The 18,842-nt window shown below is 42.8% G+C and overlaps 1 protein-coding gene and 1 long non-coding RNA gene across 4 annotated transcripts in view; one reads left to right on the forward strand and one right to left on the reverse strand.

The window, feature by feature from the left end:
- The window catches only part of LOC134350908 (uncharacterized), a 44,144-nt gene extending 39,143 nt beyond the window's left edge, over positions 1–5,001 (reverse strand). Inside the window, exon 1 of the long non-coding RNA XR_010019031.1 lies at positions 4,974–5,001. This is a non-coding gene — a long non-coding RNA (uncharacterized LOC134350908). The remainder of the gene's footprint in view (positions 1–4,973) is intronic.
- The window catches only part of ppp4r4 (protein phosphatase 4, regulatory subunit 4), a 287,977-nt gene that overhangs the window by 120,304 nt on the left and 148,831 nt on the right, over positions 1–18,842 (forward strand). For all 3 annotated transcript variants that reach the window (XM_063043403.1, XM_063043393.1, XM_063043412.1), the window contains exon 3: positions 7,585–7,687. In XM_063043403.1, coding sequence (XP_062899473.1) covers positions 7,585–7,687 — 103 coding nt within the window. The remainder of the gene's footprint in view (positions 1–7,584; positions 7,688–18,842) is intronic.

Consider the following 18,842-nt stretch of genomic DNA (forward strand, 5'->3'; position numbering starts at 1 on the left):
AAGGTGCTCAAAGCCTGTGCCCCTCAGCTATGTGGAGTACTTTGCCATGTATTCAACCTGAGCCTGAGGCTCCGGAGAGTTCCTGTACTGTGGAAGACGTCCTGCCTCGTCCCTGTGCCGAAGACGCAGCGTCCCAGCGGCCTCAATGACTACAGACTGGTGGCATTGACCTCCCACATCATGAAGACCCTGGAGAGACTTGTTCTGGAGCTGCTCCGGCCTATGGTCAGGCCACACTTAGATCCCCTCCAGTTCGCCTACCAGCCCCGACTAGAATTTGAGGATGCCATCGTCTACCTGCTGAACCGTATCTACGCCCACCTGGACAAGCCAGCGAGCACTGTGAGAGTCATGCTTTTTGACTTCTCCAGCGCGTTCAACACCATCCGCCCTGCTGTGCTGGGGGAGAAGCTGACAGCGATGCAGGTGGACGCTTCCCTGGTGTCATGGATTCTTGATTACCTGACTGGCAGACCACAGTACGTGTGCTTGCAACACTGTGTGTCCGACAGATTGATCAGCAGCACTGGGGCTCCACAGGGGACTGTCTTGTCTCCCTTTCTCTTCACCATTTACACCTCAGACTTCAACAACTGCACAGAGTCTTCAGAAGTTTTCGGATGACTCTGCCATAGTTGGATGTATCAGCAAGGGAGATGAGGCTGAGTACCTGGCTACGGTAGGAAACTTTGTCACATGGTGTGAGCAGAATTGTCTGCAGCTTAATGTGAAAAAGACTAAGGAGCTGGTGGTAGACCTGAGGAGAGCTAAGGTACCGGTGACCCCTCTTTCCATCCAGGGGGTCAGTGTGGACATGGTGGAGGATTACAAATACCTGGGGATACTAATTGACAATAAACTGGACTGGTCAAAGAACACTGGGCTGTCTACAAGAAGGGTCAGAGCCGTCTCTATTTCCTGAGGAGACTGAGGTCCTTTAACATCTGCCAGACGATGCTGAGGATGTTCTACGAGTCTGTAATGGTCACTGCTATCTTGTTTGCTGTTGTGTGCTGGGGCAGCAGGCTGAGGGTAGCAGACACCAACAGAATCAACAAACTCATTCGTAAGACCAGTGATGTTGTGGGGATGGAACTGGACTCTCTCACGGTGGTGTCTGAAAAGAGGATGCTGTCCAAGTTGCATGCCATCTTGGACAATGTCTCCCATCCACTACATAATGTACTGGTTGGGCACAGGAGTACATTCAGCCAGAGACTCATTCCACCGAGATGCAACACAGAGCGTCATAGGAAGTCATTCCTGCCTGTGGCCATCAAACTTTACAACTCCTCCCTTGGAGGGTCAGACACCCTGAGCCAATAGGCTGGTCCTGGACTTAGTTCATAATTTACTGGCATAATTTACATATGACTGTTTAACTATTTATGGTTTTATTACTATTTATTATTTATGGTGCAACTGTAATGAAAACCAATTTCCCCCGGGATCAATAAGGTATGACTATGACTATTTAATGAAGTCAGTAATGACTGCAGCATATTTACGCAGGTTTGAAGATGAATTCCTGAATACAGTCCAGTCCACTGATTCAAAGCAGTCCTGTAGGCGCTCCTGTGCTTCCCTTGTCCATACCTTCTTGGTCCTCACTACTGGTGTTGCAGTCTTCAGTCTCTGCCTATACTCAGGGAGTAGAAGTGCTGCCAGGTGATCAGACTTCCCGAAGTGAGGGCGTGGAATGGTACCGTAGGCATTCTTGATGGTGATGTAGCAATGGTCCAGTGTGTTGTTTCCTCTGGTATTGCAAGTGATCTGTTGATAGGGTCCACAAGTGAATTGTGTACAGCTGAATGACAATGAACTTCAACTTGAATTTGCTAGCAAATAAAAAGATAATTTGTACCTCTGCTCACTTGACACATTTTCCATTTTATCAGTTTGTTTTGGCTATGAACTGTGCTTTTAATGGAATGTTACTTCCCGTGAACTGATGAAGCTCTCTTTATCATTCTCAATCGCCCAGTGGTACTTACATCCACAGTGATGAAGTGTTTTGAGAGGTTGGGATTGAAGCATATCAGCTTCTGTCTGAACAGTGACTTGGATCCACTCCAATTTGCCTACTGAAGTAACAGATCTACAGTAGATGCCATCTTGTTGGCTCTTTACTCAACCCTGGAACATCTGGACAGCTAAGATGCAGATATCAGTATGCTCTTTATCGATTACACTTAAACACTTAACACCATTATCCCCTCAAAACTAATCAGTGAACTCCAAGCCCTGGGTCTCAATACACCTTTGTGCAATCGGATCCTGGATTTCCTCACTCCAGATTGGCAAAAACATCTCCTCCACAATCTCCATCAGCACAGGAGCACCACAGGGATGTGTACTTAGCACCCTGCTCTACTCGCTTTACACCTGTGGCTATGTGGCTAAGTACAGCTCCAACACCATATACAAGTTTGCTGATGATATCACTGTTATGGTGTGATGAATCAGCTGAGTGGTGTAATAACAACAACCTCTCACTCAATGTCAACAAGACTAAGGAAATGATTATAGACTTCAGGAAAAGTAAATTAGAGGTCCATAAGCCAGTAATCACCAGAGAATCAGAGGTGGATAGGGTAAGTAACTTTAAATTCCTGGGTGTCACTATCTCAGAGGATCTGTCCTGAACCTGTCATATAACTTTTATTGTGAAGAAAGCACGACAGTGCCTCTGTTTCCTCATGAGTCTGCGGAGATTAGGCATGTTAATGAAACCCTTGGCAAACTTCTATAGATGTGTGGTGGAAAGTTACTGCTCTATAAATTTGCTAAGTATGCCCACAGAAAATGAATCTCAGTGTTGTATGTAGTGACATGTGTGTACACTGATTATAAATTTTGCTTTGAACTTTGAACTTCATGGTTTTGGGCATCTCACCTTAGAATTTGACATTTCTGTCCGGTATATTCTCAATCTGTAACTTTGAAGTGAAATTAGGAATGAATGGAAACTCTTCTGCTGTTTTCTACTTGTAGGTGGTTGGCTTTGGCACTACTGGAGAAGTAGGAGAAGGTTGACTTTATCATGTTTATCCTTTCTGCTACCTTGCAGTCGATTTTCACAAGTTGATTGTTTTACAGCTGCAGCTTCTTTCTGCTTTGCACTTAAGAAGAAAGAAGCAGATAATTTAGACTTTCAAAAGTCATTTCATACAAGGTACAACAGCGCCTGTTTCACCTCAGATGGTTGAAGAAGTTTGGTGTGGGCGCTCAAATCCTAAGAACTTTCTACAGGGACACAATTGAGAGCATCCTGACTGGCTGCATCACTGCCTGGTCTGGGAACTGTACCTCTCTCAATCGCAGGACTCTGCAGGGAGTGGTGCAGACAACCCAGCGCATCTGTAGATGTGAACTTCCCACTATTCAGGACTTTTACAAAGACAGGTGTGTAAAAGGGGCCCGAAGGATCACTGGGGACCCGAGTCACCCAACCACAGACTGTTCCAGCTGATACCATCCAGGAAACGGTACCGCAGCATAAAAGCCAGGACCAACAGGCTCCAGGACAGCTTCTTCCACCAGGCCATCAGACTGCTTAGTTCATGCTGACACAACTGTACTTCTATGTTATATTGACTATCCTGTTGTACATACTAATTATTATAAATTACCATAAATTGCACATTACACATTTAGACGGAGACATAACGTAAAGATTTTTTACTCCTCGTGTATAGGAAGGATGTAAGTAGTAAAGTCAATTCAATTCCATAGATTCACCACCTTCTAGCCAAGCTGTCTAGCTGTTAATGGTATTGCTATGAGACACCTGGGACCAAATGCCAGTTTGAACAAATGTGTAAACAGCATTCCTGACAAAAAGAGATGTGTCCTTTGCTTCGCTTTTCTCCTTCTCCCGTGGAGGGTCAGACATCCTGAGCCAATAGACTGGTCCTGCACTTACTTTCCATCTGGCATAGTTTGCATTTTGTTGTTTGATTGTTGGGGTTTTTGTATTGCTATATTTACGCTCTATTCTTGGTTGGTGCGGCTGTAACAAAACCAAATTTCCCTCGGGATTAATAAAGTATATCTATCTATCTATCTATTCTGTCCTTGGATTCAAATTGTACAGTTATTTCAGTCTAAATCCATGAGCCCTAGTCACTACAGCTACATTAACGATTGTTTTTAATGTTTATAATTACTTCTTTAATCTGTTATTCAAGCTTGAGTTCGTTTAATTGTCATTTAACCATACATGGATGTCCATAGATACAGCCAAACAAAACAGTGTTAGTCTGGGGGCCAAGGTGCGAAAGTTTTACACAGCATGAAACATATATAGCATATATAATTACATTAGAAGTAAACATATAGTCACAAAAAAATAATAACATGGCCCAAGTCCCTGAACGTCATGTTCTGTAAATTGATGGGGCGTGGGATGTTTGACAGCAAGAACAAGCCCAAGGCAGTCCGATCATCACGCACTAGTGCAGCCAGAGCCGAATACGAACCAGCTTGTCTTCCACTGAGCGAACAATGGAGAGCATCACTGATGGGAGAAGCCAGCCCCATCCCAGCTTGGATGCTTGCCTCGCCATACTGCGTCTGGCATCACCTATCACCTGCCCTGGGTGGCTGCAACAGGCGCCCTCCTACACCAGGGCCTGGTCTGTGCTACAATAGTTTGAATGCTCCTACTACTTGCCAAATTAGAATATTGCTATGAAGTTATTTTTCTGCTAAGCCAACAGGAGCATTGAAGTTTATTGTTTGAACATAGTACAAAATGAACACACAGCATTCTAGTCAGAATACCCTCTTGAACTTATTCCATTTGTCTCAATCTAAATGCTGCACATCACCTTATACGTGAATAATTGCATTACCATTGATTAATGTTTTTATTGTGCAGAGTTTCTGTGATTATAGAATTACTTTAGTACATCAACCAAGTTAATAGCAATTAAAACACGTTACATTTTACAATATGAGATGACACTTACATAGGTTCATATGCTACGTGCAGAAGTTCCATGTTCTCAGGGATGGCAAGCATGCTGTTATGCATAAAGTAATTTGAGACACAGAAAGTCCTGATTGAAAATAACCCCTTCTATTGTTGACATGTACAGTGTAAATAAAGCAGATTATTATCATAAGCTCCTGACTCTCTTTGATTGACAGACAAATAATAACTTGCATTCTTATGGCAGATTTTAACAGAGAAACATTATCAATCAGATTGTGTCAACAAATCCCCTAAGGAGATGTGTGTGTGAACATTACTCCTGTTTCTGTTTCTTGTGTGGGCACTTTGGTCTCATTCCTGCCGTGCCCAGTTAATGCCTGTGTATGTCGAGGGAAATTAGTAAAAGCAAAAACAGAAAACTTTTCCATTGTGTCTCCTGATTGATGAACAAATCATAACAATTGGTTATGTGGTAACTACATAGAAGTCTGTTGCTGTATTTCACATGGCATTTCAAAAACTAAGGATTCATCTGTTAGCAATCAATATCATTTTGCATGAAATTATAATTTGATTTTAATGCTAAATCACATTCTTTTGGGAAATGAAGCTGTGCAAGTGATTGAAGCGTCAGTGAGAGAGCACTTTTGGACTAGTGACCATAATTCATACTTTTAAAATAGTAATGAAAAAATACTCCACCAGATCAAGTTTTAAGTTTAATTGTCATTCAGCCATACACATGAATACAGCCAAACAAGACATTGTTCCTGAGGGGCCAAGGTGCAAAACACAGTTCTATCAGTCACACACAGTACAAGGTGGCTGTAAAACATACAGCCATAAAAATAATAATTAATATAGCCTGAGTCCCTGATGTCATGGCCTGTAGATTAATAGTGCATGGAATGATTGTCCTGGAGCCAAGTTTCTGCAAGATCAAGCATGTATAGTAGTTCTTCATCGCGCATTGTGTAGCTGTAGATGATCATAATCCGACTTGTTTTCCTCTGAACAAACAATGGAGGGCAGTACTGAATGGAGGGGCCAACCTTTAACCCAGCCGCACTGCACCGCCTCTGATGTCTCCTCCCCTGTGGGGGGTGGGGCTGCCACAGATAACCTTGCAGCATGAGGGCCTGTTCCACTCTACAACTGAGGCCAGGCAGCTCCCCCGCCATCGGCCCGCTAACGAGCCAATGGACTTACAGTATTCTACATTGCCACACATTGAAGTTCTAAATTGGGGGAAGGCTGGTTTTGATGCTATTAGACTATCAGGAGATAAAAAAGCAAGTTAGAGGTTTTTAAAAGTGAGATAGGGCAAGTACAGGGTTAACATGTTTGTGTTAAAGTTAAAGGCAAGGTTGACAGAATTAGGGAACCCTTACTGATGAGAGGTATTAAGGCTCTGATCAGGAAAAGGAAGGAGCCATATGTCAAGTGGATCCTACTGGGAAGAAGTAAATCCCTTGAGGAAGGGAGTATACCATTAGGGAGTGCAAGTAAGAAGTATTAGGGGAAGTAAGGGGCCAGGAGATATCCTTGACAGATTAGTTTTACGGAGAATGTTATGTAAGTCTATTGGTATATATAAGAGCAAAAGAGTAACTAGTGAGAAAATAGGTCCCCTTAAAGATTACATCAAAGTTGCTGGTGAATGCAGCAGGCCAGGCAGCATCTCTAGGAAGAGGTGCAGTTGACGTTTCAGGCCGACGAAGTCCTGACGAAGGGTCTTGGCCTGAAACGTCGACTGCACCTCTTCCTAGAGATGCTGCCTGGCCTGCTGCATTCACCAGCAACTTTGATGTGTGTTGCTTGAATTTCCAGCATCTGCAGAATTCCTGTTATTTGCCCCTTAAAGATTAGCTGTCATTTATGTGTGAGGCTACAGTAGATGTGTAAGGTTTTAAATTAATACTTCTCGTTTTTACTTAGGATGGAAAAGATCATGGTAGCTAAGTGATTGAGATAAAATGCAATAAAGGTTAACCAGAGTGATTCCTACGATGGGGGAATTATTCAGATTGGAAAAAATTAAGCAGGCAGTCTGTGAACGAGAGGGTATGGCAGGGTAGATCTTTCCCCCACCCCCTGCAATTACTGTGTCTAGAACAAGTGGTTAAAATGAAGAGGTGCTCTTTCAAGAGTGAATTTCATAACCCAGAGCATAGGGCATCTTTGGAATGATCTAGTCACAAGGACTGGGGTAAATTCAAGACTGTGATTAATAGATTTTTGCATATTAGAATTACTGTTCCCACAACCTTTAGACTCACTTTTAAGGAATCTTCATCTCATATTCTCAATATTTATTGTTTATTTATTTATTATTATTATTGTTGTTATTTTTATTATTCTCTTTTGTACGTGCAGTTTGTTGTCATTTGCATATTGGTTGTTTATCTGTCCCGTTGGGTGCAGTCTTTCATTGATTCTATCGTTTCCTGGATTTACTGAGTATGCCCAGCGGAAAATGAATTTCAGGGTTTTATATGGTGTCAGATATGTACTTTGATAATTAATTTACTTTGAACTTTGTGTATAGAAAAGTGATGCTGAAGAATATTTCCTCTCATTTTTTATTTTCTGCTGTCTGTCTCATTCTGTTTGAAGGAGTAAGTTTAATTGTTTTTTTTTTGCAGTTCCGGTCAAGACGTTCAGCGAACCAGTGTGGTTGTTAATCTACCAAAGCTGATGCGACAGAATACTTCTGAGACTATTCGAAGAGTGGTGCCAAAAATTAGAGTAAGTTGCACTAGTAACAGAGTGACAAGTTTTGGACAATTGAAAATATTATATCAGTAAATGGCATCATACTAATTTCAATTACCTTGCAAGGCCATGGTAGCAATATTCAAATGTCTGGTCCCACCACTATCCTGTATCAGAAAAGATTATGCTACATACTGTAGTATTAACATTGTAAATATTACAATTTCCAGGAGGTCAAAGAATTCTGTGGGCTGACATAGAGTATTTAATGACAGAATGGAAAAACACAAATTGCTTTTCGATACATTTGCCTTTGAAAAGTTCATCTGCTTTATTCTCTGAATTGTTTTGTTTTTAGTGTCCAGACTAACCTCTCTCAGTCATCACCCCTTTATTCCTGCAAACAACAGGAATTCTGCAGATGCTGGAAATTCAAGCAACACACATCAAAGTTGCTGGTGAATGCAGCAGGCCAGGCAGCATCTATAGGAAGAGGTACAGTCGACGTTTCGGGCCGAGACCCTTCGTCAGGACTAATTGAAGGAAGAGTTAGTAAGAGATTAGAAAGTGGGAGGGGGAGGGGGAGATCCAAAATGATAGGAGAAGACAGGAGGGAGAGGGAATCACCTGTCCAGCTCTTGGCTCCATCCCTCCCCCTCCTGTCTTCTCCCATCATTTTGGATCTCCCCCTCCTCCTCCCACTTTCAAATCTCTTACTAGCTCTTCCTTCGGTTAGTCCTGATGAAGGGTCTCGGCCCGAAACATCGACTGTACCTCTTCCTAGAGATGCTGCCTGCCCTGCTGCGTTCACCAGCAACTTTGATGTGTGTTACCCCTTTAATCCTGCTGTGTTTTCAATATGAAAAATTTTACCTCACTTTACTCAGAGAATGTAGTGTTCTCTTGTACCTTGCAGTCACAATCGATGCTTGCGATATTAGTGTGGGTGCTATTTGTGAGGTGCTGTAATATAACCATTTGTTACTCAATGTGTTCACTGCAGATGTGAGAGCTATACATAAAATCATAGCCAGTACTTGTTATTATCCTGTGGCAATGATTAATTGCCCCATATTTATGAGAATTTCAGAAATCAACAGTATGTTTGGAATGCATACTATTTTAAAGTATGTTTACCGTAATGGATCAGAAAGTTTGTCAGTCAAGCTGCCTTCAGAGTCTTCTCCTTTGTGAGATCAAGAGCATATATTTTCTATAAATGTGACTGTTCAAATTGTTATAAGATCATAAGACATAGGAGCAGCATTAGGCCATTCAGCCCATTGAGTCTGTTCTGCAATTCCATCATGGCTGATTTATTATCCCTCTTAACTCCATCCTCCTATCTTCTCCCCAGTGACTTTATTGTCCTGGCTAATCAACCTCCACTTTAAATAGACCCAATGACTTGGCTTCCATAGCCATCTGTAGCAATGAATTCTAAAGATGCACCACCCTTTGCCTAAAGACATTCCTCCTCAATCTCTGTTCTAAATGGATATGGCCTCAAAATGTGACTGATCGTGTTGTTAAAACTGATCTTTTGTTTATATAATCCACTATATTTGTTTAAAAAATCATCCATTAGGCATATTATTATAAATTTGATTGACACTAGTTACATTTATACATGAGCAATTGCTTGGATTACATACTGCATCAAGTATTTATCAGGCATATTGCTAAGTGATTTAAATAATTCATTAATTCAGTTTACTAAACTAGTGCTTTCACTTTGAAAGTGGTAATTAATTAATTAATTAATTAATCCCATTCCGTTACTCTTTCTCTATCTCTTCTCAACATTTTCTTTTTGAATAAATATCCAGTTTCAGGCATATTACTGTTAATATCTAAAAGTTTCGGGATGGTTTCTTTCTAGTCGTATCAGTTTCATAAGTAGATAGCTTTAAGTGCAAAGTACAGACAAGCAAATTCCTTTATTTCTAACCGAATATTTGAGGAAATGAATAATAATAACTTGACATTTTGAAATTGCATGAATCATATGGTAATTTCCAAAAATCAAATAAAAACCTGCAAGTACTGTAAATCTAAAATAAGAACAGAAAATTCTGGAAAAAAAGAGAAAATCTGCAGATGTTGGAAATCAAAGCAACACACACAAAATGCTGGAACAACTCAGCAGGTCAAGCAACATCTATGGAAATGCTGGAAAGGCTCAGCAGATAGAGCAAAACTGTGGAGAGAGAGATGGTTAATTTTGCATGTCCAGGAACTCTTCATCAAATGTAGGAAAGGGAGAAGACAATTAGTTTTATTGTCTGTCTATCTAGCTACCAAATCTGATGCGGATGTTGGTGACCATGGTTTTCCATATAGATCTATCCCTGGTTTTTTGGATGACTTCCATTTCCTCAATGTGTAGCCACCTGACTAGGCTTTTGATGTACATAAGCCGAGGTCTTCCTCAAGGTTTGCTCCCCTCAATCTTTCCAGAGAGTATGAGTTTTTCTAGTTCATCTTTCCGTATGATGTGTCCTAGGAATCTGAGTTGTCTTTCTCTTGTTGTTGGTATGAGTGATCTAACTGCTTGGGCTCTTCTGAGAACTTCTTCATTTGATGTGTGTGTGGTCCATGATATTTTTAACATTCTCCTGTAGAACCATAATTCAGTTGCTTCTAGTCTCTTTTCCATTGCTGGGGAAATGGTCCAGCATTCACTTCCATAAGTCAGGATAGAATAAATGTAGCACTGCAGTATTCTGTTTTTAGTGTACATGCTCATCTTTCTGTCTGTTAATATGGTCTTCATTTTTTGGAAAGCTTCATTTGCTATTGCTCTTCTGTATTTGATATCTGTGTCGCACCTGCCATCACTTATAACCATATAACAATTACAGCACGGAAACAGGCCATCTCGGCCCTTCTACTCCATGCCGAATGCTTACTCTCACCTAGTCCCACCGACCTGCACTCAGCCCATAACCCTCCATTCCTTTCCTGTCCATATAGCTATCCAATTTAACTTTAAATGACAACATCGAACCTGCCTCAACCACTTCTGCTGGAAGCTCGTTCCACACAGCTACCACCCTCTGAGTAAAGAAGTCCCCCCTCATGTCACCCCTAAACTTTTGCCCTTTAACTCTCAACTCATGTCCTCTTGTTTGAATCTCCCCCACTCTCAATGGAAAAAGCCTATCCATGTCAACTCTACCTATCCCCCTCATAATTTTAAATACCTCTATCAAGTCCCCCCCAACCTTCTACAATCCAAAGAATAAAGACCCAACTTGTTCAACCTTTCTCTGTAGCTTAGGTGATGAAACCCAAGTAACATTCTAGTAAATCTTCTCTGTACTCTCTCTATTTTGCTGACATCTTTCCAGTAGTTTGGTGACCAGATCTGTACATAATACTCCAAATTTGGCCTTACCAATGCCTTGTACGATTTCAACATTACATCCCAACACCTATACTCAATGCTCTGATTTATAAAGGCCAGCAAACAAAAGTTTTCTTCACCACCCTATCCACATGAGATTCCACCTTCAGGGAACTATGCACCATTATTCCTAGATCCCTCTCTTCTACTGCATTCTTCAGTGCCCTACTATTTACCATGTATGTCCTATTTTGATTAGTCCTACCAAGATGTAGCACCTCACATTTATCGGCATTAAACTCCATCTGTCATCTTTCAGCCCACTCTTCTAATTGGCCTAAATCTCTCTGCAAGCTTTGAAAACCTACTTCATTATCCATAACTCCACCTATCTCAGTATCATCTGCATACTTACTAATCCAATTTACCACCCCATCATCCAGATCATTAATGTATATGACAAACAACATTGGACCCGGTACAGATCCCTGAGGTACACCACTAGTCCCCGGCCTCCAATCTGACAAACAGTTATTCACCACTACTCTCTGGCGTCTCCCATCCAGCCACTGCTGAATCCATTTTACTACTTCAATATTAATACCAAACGATTGATCCTCCCTAACTAACCTTCCATGTGGAACCTTGTCAAAGGCCTTACTGAAGTCCATATAGACAACATCTATCGCTTTACCCTTGTCAACTTTCCTAGTAACCTCTTCAAAAAATTCAATAACATTTGTCAAACATGACCTTCCACGCACAAATCCATGTTGACTGTTCCTAATCAGGCCCTGTCTATCCAGATGATTATGTATACCATCTCTAAGAATACTTTCCATCAATTTACCCACCACTGACGTCAAACTCACAGGCCGATAATTGCTACGTTTACTCTTAGAACTCTTTTTAAACAATGGAACCACATGAGCAATACGCCAATTCTCTGGCACCATCCCCGTATCTGATGACATTTGAAATATTTCTGTCAGAGCCCCTGCTATTTCCACACCAACTTCCCTGAAGGTCCTAGGGAATATCCTGTCAGGACCCGGAGACTTATCCACTTTTATATTCCTTAAGAGCGCCAGTACTTCCTCTTCTTTAATCATCATAGATTCCATAACTTCCCTACCTGTTTCCCTTACCTTACATAATTCAATATCCTTCTCCTTAGTGAATACTGAAGAAAATAAATTGTTCAGAATCTGCCCCATCTCTTTTGGCTCCACACATAGCTGTCCACTCTGATTCTCTAAGGGACCAATTTTATCCCTCACTATTCTTTTGCTATTAATATAACGGTAGAAACCCTTGGGATTTATTTTCACCTTACTTGCCAAAACAACCTCATATCTTCTTTTAGCTTTTCTAATTTCTTTCTTAAGATTCTTTTTACATTCTTTATATTCCTCGGACACCTCATTTACCCCAAACTGCCTATATTTATTGTAGATATCTCTCTTTTTCCGAACCAAGTTTCCAATATCCCTTGAAAACCATGGCTCTCTCAAACTTTTAACCTTTCCTTTCAACCTAACAGGAACATAATGATTCTGTACTCTCAAAATTTCACCTTTAAATGACCTCCATTTCTCTATTACAGCCTTCCCATAAAACAAATTGTCCCAATCCACTCCTTCTAAATCCTTTCACAGCTCCTTAAAGTTAGCCTTTCTCCAATCAAAAATCTCAACCCTCAGTCCAGACCTATCCTTTTCCATAATTATATTGAAACTAATGGTATGTGATCACTGGACCTAAAGTGCTCCCCAACACATACCTCCGTCACCTGACCTATCTCATAGAAACATAGAAACATAGAAAATAGGTGCAGGAGTAGGCCATTCGGCCCTTCGAGCCTGCACCGCCATTTATTATGATCATGGCTGATCATCCAACTCAGAACCCCGCCCCAGCCTTCCCTCCATACCCCCTGACCCCTGTAGCCACAAGGGCCATATCTAACTCCCTCTTAAACATAGCCAATGAACTGGCCTCAACAGTTTGCTGTGGCAGAGAATTCCACAGATTCACCACTCTCTGTGTGAAGAAGTTTTTCCTAATCTCGGTCCTAAAAGGCTTCCCCTCTATCCTCAAACTGTGACCCCTCGTTCTGGACTTCCCCAACATCGGGAACAATCTTCCTGCATCTAGCCTGTCCAATCCCTTTAGGATCTTATACGTTTCAATCAGATCCCCCCTCAATCTTCTAAATTCCAACGAGTACAAGCCCAGTTCATCCAGTCTTTCTTCATATGAAAGTCCTGCCATCCCAGGAATCAATCTAGTGAACCTTCTTTGTACTCCCTCTATGGCAAAGATGTCTTTCCTCAGATTAGGGGACCAAAACTGCACACAATACTCCAGGTGTGGTCTCACCAAGGCCTTGTACAACTGCAGTAGTACCTCCCTGCTCCTGTACTCGAATCCTCTCGCTATAAATGCCAGCATACCATTCGCCTTTTTCACCGCCTACTGTACCTGCATGCCCACTTTCAATGACTGGTGTATAATGACACCCAGGTCTCGTTGCACCTCCCCTTTTCCTAATCGGCCACCATTCAGATAATAATCTGTTTTCCTATTTTTGCCACCAAAGTGGATAACTTCACATTTATCCACATTAAATTGCATCTGCCATGAGTTTGCCCACTCACCCAACCTATCCAAGTCACCCTGCATCCTCTTAGCATCCTCCTCACTGCTAACACTGCCGCCAAGCTTCGTGTCATCCGCAAACTTGGAGATGCTTCATTTAATTCCCTCATCCAAGTCATTAATATATATTGTAAACAACTGGGGTCCCAGCACTGAGCCTTGTGGTACCCCACTAGTCACCGCCTGCCATTCTGCAAAGGTCCCGTTTATTCCCACTCTTTGCTTCCTGTCTGCTAACCAATTCTCCACCCACACCAATACCTTACCCCCAATACTGTGTGCTTTAAGTTTGCACACTAATCTCCTGTGTGGGACCTTGTCAAAAGCCTTTTGAAAATCCAAATATACCACATCCACTGGTTCTCCCCTATCCACTCTACTAGTTACATCCTCAAAAAATTCTATGAGATTCGTCAGACATGATTTTCCTTTCACAAAGCCATGCTGACTTTGTCCGATCATTTCACCGCTTTCCAAATGTGCTGTTATCACATCCTTGATAACTGACTCCAGCAGTTTCCCCACCACCGACATTAGGCTAACCGGTCTATAATTCCCCGGTTTCTCTCTCCCTCCTTTTTTAAAAATTGGGGTTACATTAGCCACCCTCCAATCCTCAGGAACTAGTCCAGAATCTAACGAGTTTTGAAAAATTATCACTAATGCATCCACTATTTCTTGGGCTACTTCCTTAAGCACTCTAGGATGCAGACCATCTGGCCCTGGGGATTTATCTGCCTTCAATCCCTTCAATTTACCTAACACCACTTCCCTACTAACATGTATTTCACTCAGTTCCTCCATCTCACTGGACCCTCTGTCCCTTACTATTTCTGGAAGATTATTTATGTCCTCCTTAGTGAAGACAGAACCAAAGTAATTATTCAATTGGTCTGCCATGTCCTTGCTCCCCATAATCAATTCACTTGTTTCTGTCTGCAGGGGACCTACATTTGTCTTTACCAGTCTTTTCCTTTTTACATATCTATAAAAGCTTTTACAGTCCGTTTTTATGTTCTCTGCCAGTTTTCTCTCATAATCTTTTTTCCCCTTCCTAATTAAGCCCTTTGTCCTCCTCTGCTGAACTCTGAATTCCTCCCAGTCCTCAGGTGAGCCACTTTCTCTGGCTAATTTGTATGCTACTTCTTTGGAATTGATACTATCCCTAATTTCTCTTGTCAGCCACGGGTGCACTACCTTCCTTGATTTATTCTTCTGCCAAACTGGGATGAACAATTGTTGTAGTTCATCCATGCAACCTTTAAATGCTTGCCATTGCATATCCACCGTCAATCCTTTAAGTGTCATTTGCCAGTCTATCTTAGCTAATTCACGTCTCATACCTTCAAAGTTCCCCTTCTTTAAGTTCAGAACCTTTGTTTCTGAATTAACTATGTCACTCTCCATATTAATGAAGAATTCCACCATATTATGGTCACTCTTACCCAAGGGGCCTCTCACGACAAGATCGCTAATTAACCCTTCCTCATTGCTCAAAACCCAGTCCAGAATAGCCTGCTCTCTAGTTGGTTCCTCGACATGTTGGTTCAAAAAACCATCCCGCATACATTCCAAGAAATCCTCTTCCTCAGCACCTTTACCAATTTGGTTCACCCAGTCTACATGTAGATTGAAGTCACCCATTATAACTGCTGTTCCTTTATTGCACACATTTCTAATTTCCTGTTTAATACCATCTCCGACCTCACTACTACTGTTAGGTGGCCTGTACACAACTCCCACCAGCGTCTTCTGCCCCTTAGTGTTACGCAGCTCTACCCATATCAATTCCACATCTTCCTGGCTTATGTCCTTCCTTTCTATTGCATTAATCTCTTCTTTAACCAGCAACGCCACCCCACCTCCCCTTCCTTCATGTCTATCCCTCCTGAATATTGAATATCCCTGAACGTTGAGCTCCCATCCCTGGTCACCCTGGAGCCATGTCTCTGTGATCCCAACTATATCATAATCATTAATAACAATCTGCACTTTCAATTCATCCACCTTATTACGAATGCTCCTTGCATTGACACATAAAGCCTTCAGGCGCTCTTTTACAACTCTCTTAGCCCTTGTACAATTATGTTGAAAAGTGGCCCTTTTTAATGCTTGCCCTGGATTTGTCGGCCTGCCACTTTTACTTTTCTCCTTTGTACTTTTTGCTTCTATGCTCACTTTACACCCCTCTGTCTCTCTGCACTGGTTCCCATCCCTCTGTTGTGAACTAACCTCCTCACGCCTAGCCTCTTTAATTTGATTCCCACCCCCCAACCATTCTAGTTTAAAGTCACCTCAGTAGCCCCCGCTAATCTCCCCGCCAGGATATTGGTCCCCCTAGGATTCAAGTGTAACCCGTCCTTTTTGTACAGGTCACGCCTGCGCCAAACGAGGTCCCAATGATCCAAAAACTTGAATCCCCGCCCCCTGCTCCAATCCCTCAGCCACGCATTTATCCTCCACCTCATCGCATTCCTACTCTCACTGTCGCGTGGCACAGGCAGTAATCCCGAGATTACTACCTTTGCGGTCCTTTTTCTCAACTCCCTTCCTAGCTCCCTATATTCTCCTTTCAGGACCTCATCCCTTTTCCTACCTATGTCATTGGTACCTATATGTACCACGACCTCTGGCTCCTCACCCTCCCACTTCAGGATATCTTGGACACGATCAGAAATATCCCGGACCCTGGCACCAGGGAGGCAAACTACCATCCGGCTCTCTGGACCGCGTCCACAGAATCGCCTATCTGACCCCCTTACTATCGAGCCCCCTATCACAACTGCCCTCCTCTTCCTTGCCCTACCCTTCTGAGCTACAGGGCCAGACTCTGTGCCGGAGGCACGGCCACTGTCGCTTCCCCCGGGTAAGCTGTCCCCCCCAACAGTACTCAAACAGGAGTACCTGTTGTTAAGGGGCACAGCCACCGGGGTACTCCCCATCACCTGACTTTTCCTCTTCCCCCTCCTAACCGTGACCCACTTGTCTGCCTCCCGTGGCCCCGGCGTGACCACCTGCCTTCCACTCCTCTCTATCACCTCCTCGCTCTCCCTGACCAGACGAAGGTCATCGAGCTGCAGCTCCAGTTCCGTAACACGGTCCCTTAGGAGCTGCACCTCATTCCCTAACAGGAGATCCAACACTGCCCCTTCTCTAGTTGGTACCTCTATGTGTTGCTGTAAAAAAACCATCCTGCACACATTTTACAAACTCCAAACCATCCAGCCCTTTCACAGTATGGGCTTCCCAGTCTATGTGTGGAAAATTAAAATCTTCCACAATCACAACCTTATGCTTACTACAAATATCTGCTATCTCCTTACAAATTTGCTCCTCCAATTCTCACTCCCCATTTGCTGGTCTATAATACACCCCTATAAGTGTTACTACACCTTTCCCATTTCTCAATTCCACCCAAATAGCCTCCCTAGACGAGCCCTCTAATCTATCCTGCCAGAGCACCACTGTAATATTTTCTCTGACAATCAGTGCAACACCTCACCCTCTTGTCCCTCTGATTCTATCACACCTGAAGCAATGAAATCCAGGAATATTTAGTTGCCAATCACACCCCTCCTGTAACCATGTTTCACTAATAGCTACCACATCGTACTTCCAGGTATCAATCCATGCTTTAAGCTCATCCACCTTTCTTATAATGCTCCTAGCATTAAAGTAAATGCATTTAAGAAATTTTCCACCTCTTACTCTCTGTTTACCACTAACGGTGCAAACAACTTTACTATTTTCTTTTTCTTCCTTCTCCCACACATCTGTTCCTACACTCTGGTTCCCCTCCCCCCCCCCCCCCACCGTATCTAGTTTAAATCCACTGGAGCCTCTCTAGCAAACCGACCTGCAAGAATATTTGTCCCCCTCCAGTTCAGATGTAGACCGCCCTGCCGGAACAAGTCCCACCTTCCCTGGAAAACTGCCCAATTATCTATAAATCTGAAGCCCTCCCTCCTGCACCATGTCTTCAGCCATACGTTGATCTGCGCTATCTTACTATTTCTAAACCCACCTGCACGTGGCACTTGTAGGAATCCTGAGATTGCTATCCTCGAGGCCCTGTCCTTTAACTTGGCGCCTAACTCCCTAAACTCACCTTACAGGACCTCCTCACTCTTCCTACCCACGTCATTGGTCCCTACATGGACCACAACATCCGGCTGCTCACCTTCCCTCTTGAGAATACCAAGAACTCGATCCAAGATATCGCGGACCTTGGCTCCAGGGAGGCAACAGACCATCCGGGATTCTCAATCTCTTCCACAGAACCTCTTATCTGTCCCCCTAACTATCAAATCCCCTATCATTACTGCTGTCCTCTTTTCCCCCCTTCCCTTCTGAGCTGAGGGTCCCAGAGACACAACCACTGCAACTTGTCCCTGGTAGGTCATCCCCCTCAACAGTATCCAAAATGATGTACTTATTGGTGGAACGGCCACAGGGGTGCTCTGCTCATTCTGTCTATTCCCCTTCCCTCTCCTGACCATCACCCAGCTACCTGTCTCCTGACCCTTAGGGGTGACTATCTCCCTGTAACTCCTGTTTATTTCTGCCTCTGCCTCCCGAATGATCCGAAGTTCATCCAGCTCCAGCTCCAGTTCCCTAACTTGGTTTGTCAGGAGCTGCAGCTGGATGCACCTTTTACAGGTGTAGTCATCAGGGACGATTGTGCTCACCCTGGCTTCCCACATCCTGCAAACGAAGCACTCAACTGCCCTAACTGCTGCCTCCATTACCTACTCCTAAGGTAATTAGATTTATTAATGGAACTTACACCGCCTTACCTCACTTGTTATTAGGCTGCCAAGGTATCTGAATTTGTTGACTTGTTTGATGTTTGTATTTCCGATCTTGATCACACATTGTGGGATGTTTGTCTTTCTGAAGATGACCGTACTTTCTGTCTTTTTGGTGTTGATTGAGAGGCCTCTGTGATTACTTTCTGCTGCCACTAGAGTGAGTAGTTCTTGAAGTTTTGCTTCTGAGTCAACTATTAGTACGATGTATTCAGCATAGCTGATGTTATTTATATAATGGCCTCCAATTGTGAATCCTTTGATGTCTTTGATATTTCTCAAGATATTTTCACTATACAGGTTGAATAAGTCTGGTGAAAAGACACAACCTTGCCTGACTCCTCTCATGATATTCACATACTCACTCACT

The sequence above is a fragment of the Mobula hypostoma genome, chromosome 1, assembly GCF_963921235.1.
Source record: "Mobula hypostoma chromosome 1, sMobHyp1.1, whole genome shotgun sequence".
NCBI classification, from domain to species: domain Eukaryota; kingdom Metazoa; phylum Chordata; class Chondrichthyes; order Myliobatiformes; family Myliobatidae; genus Mobula; species Mobula hypostoma.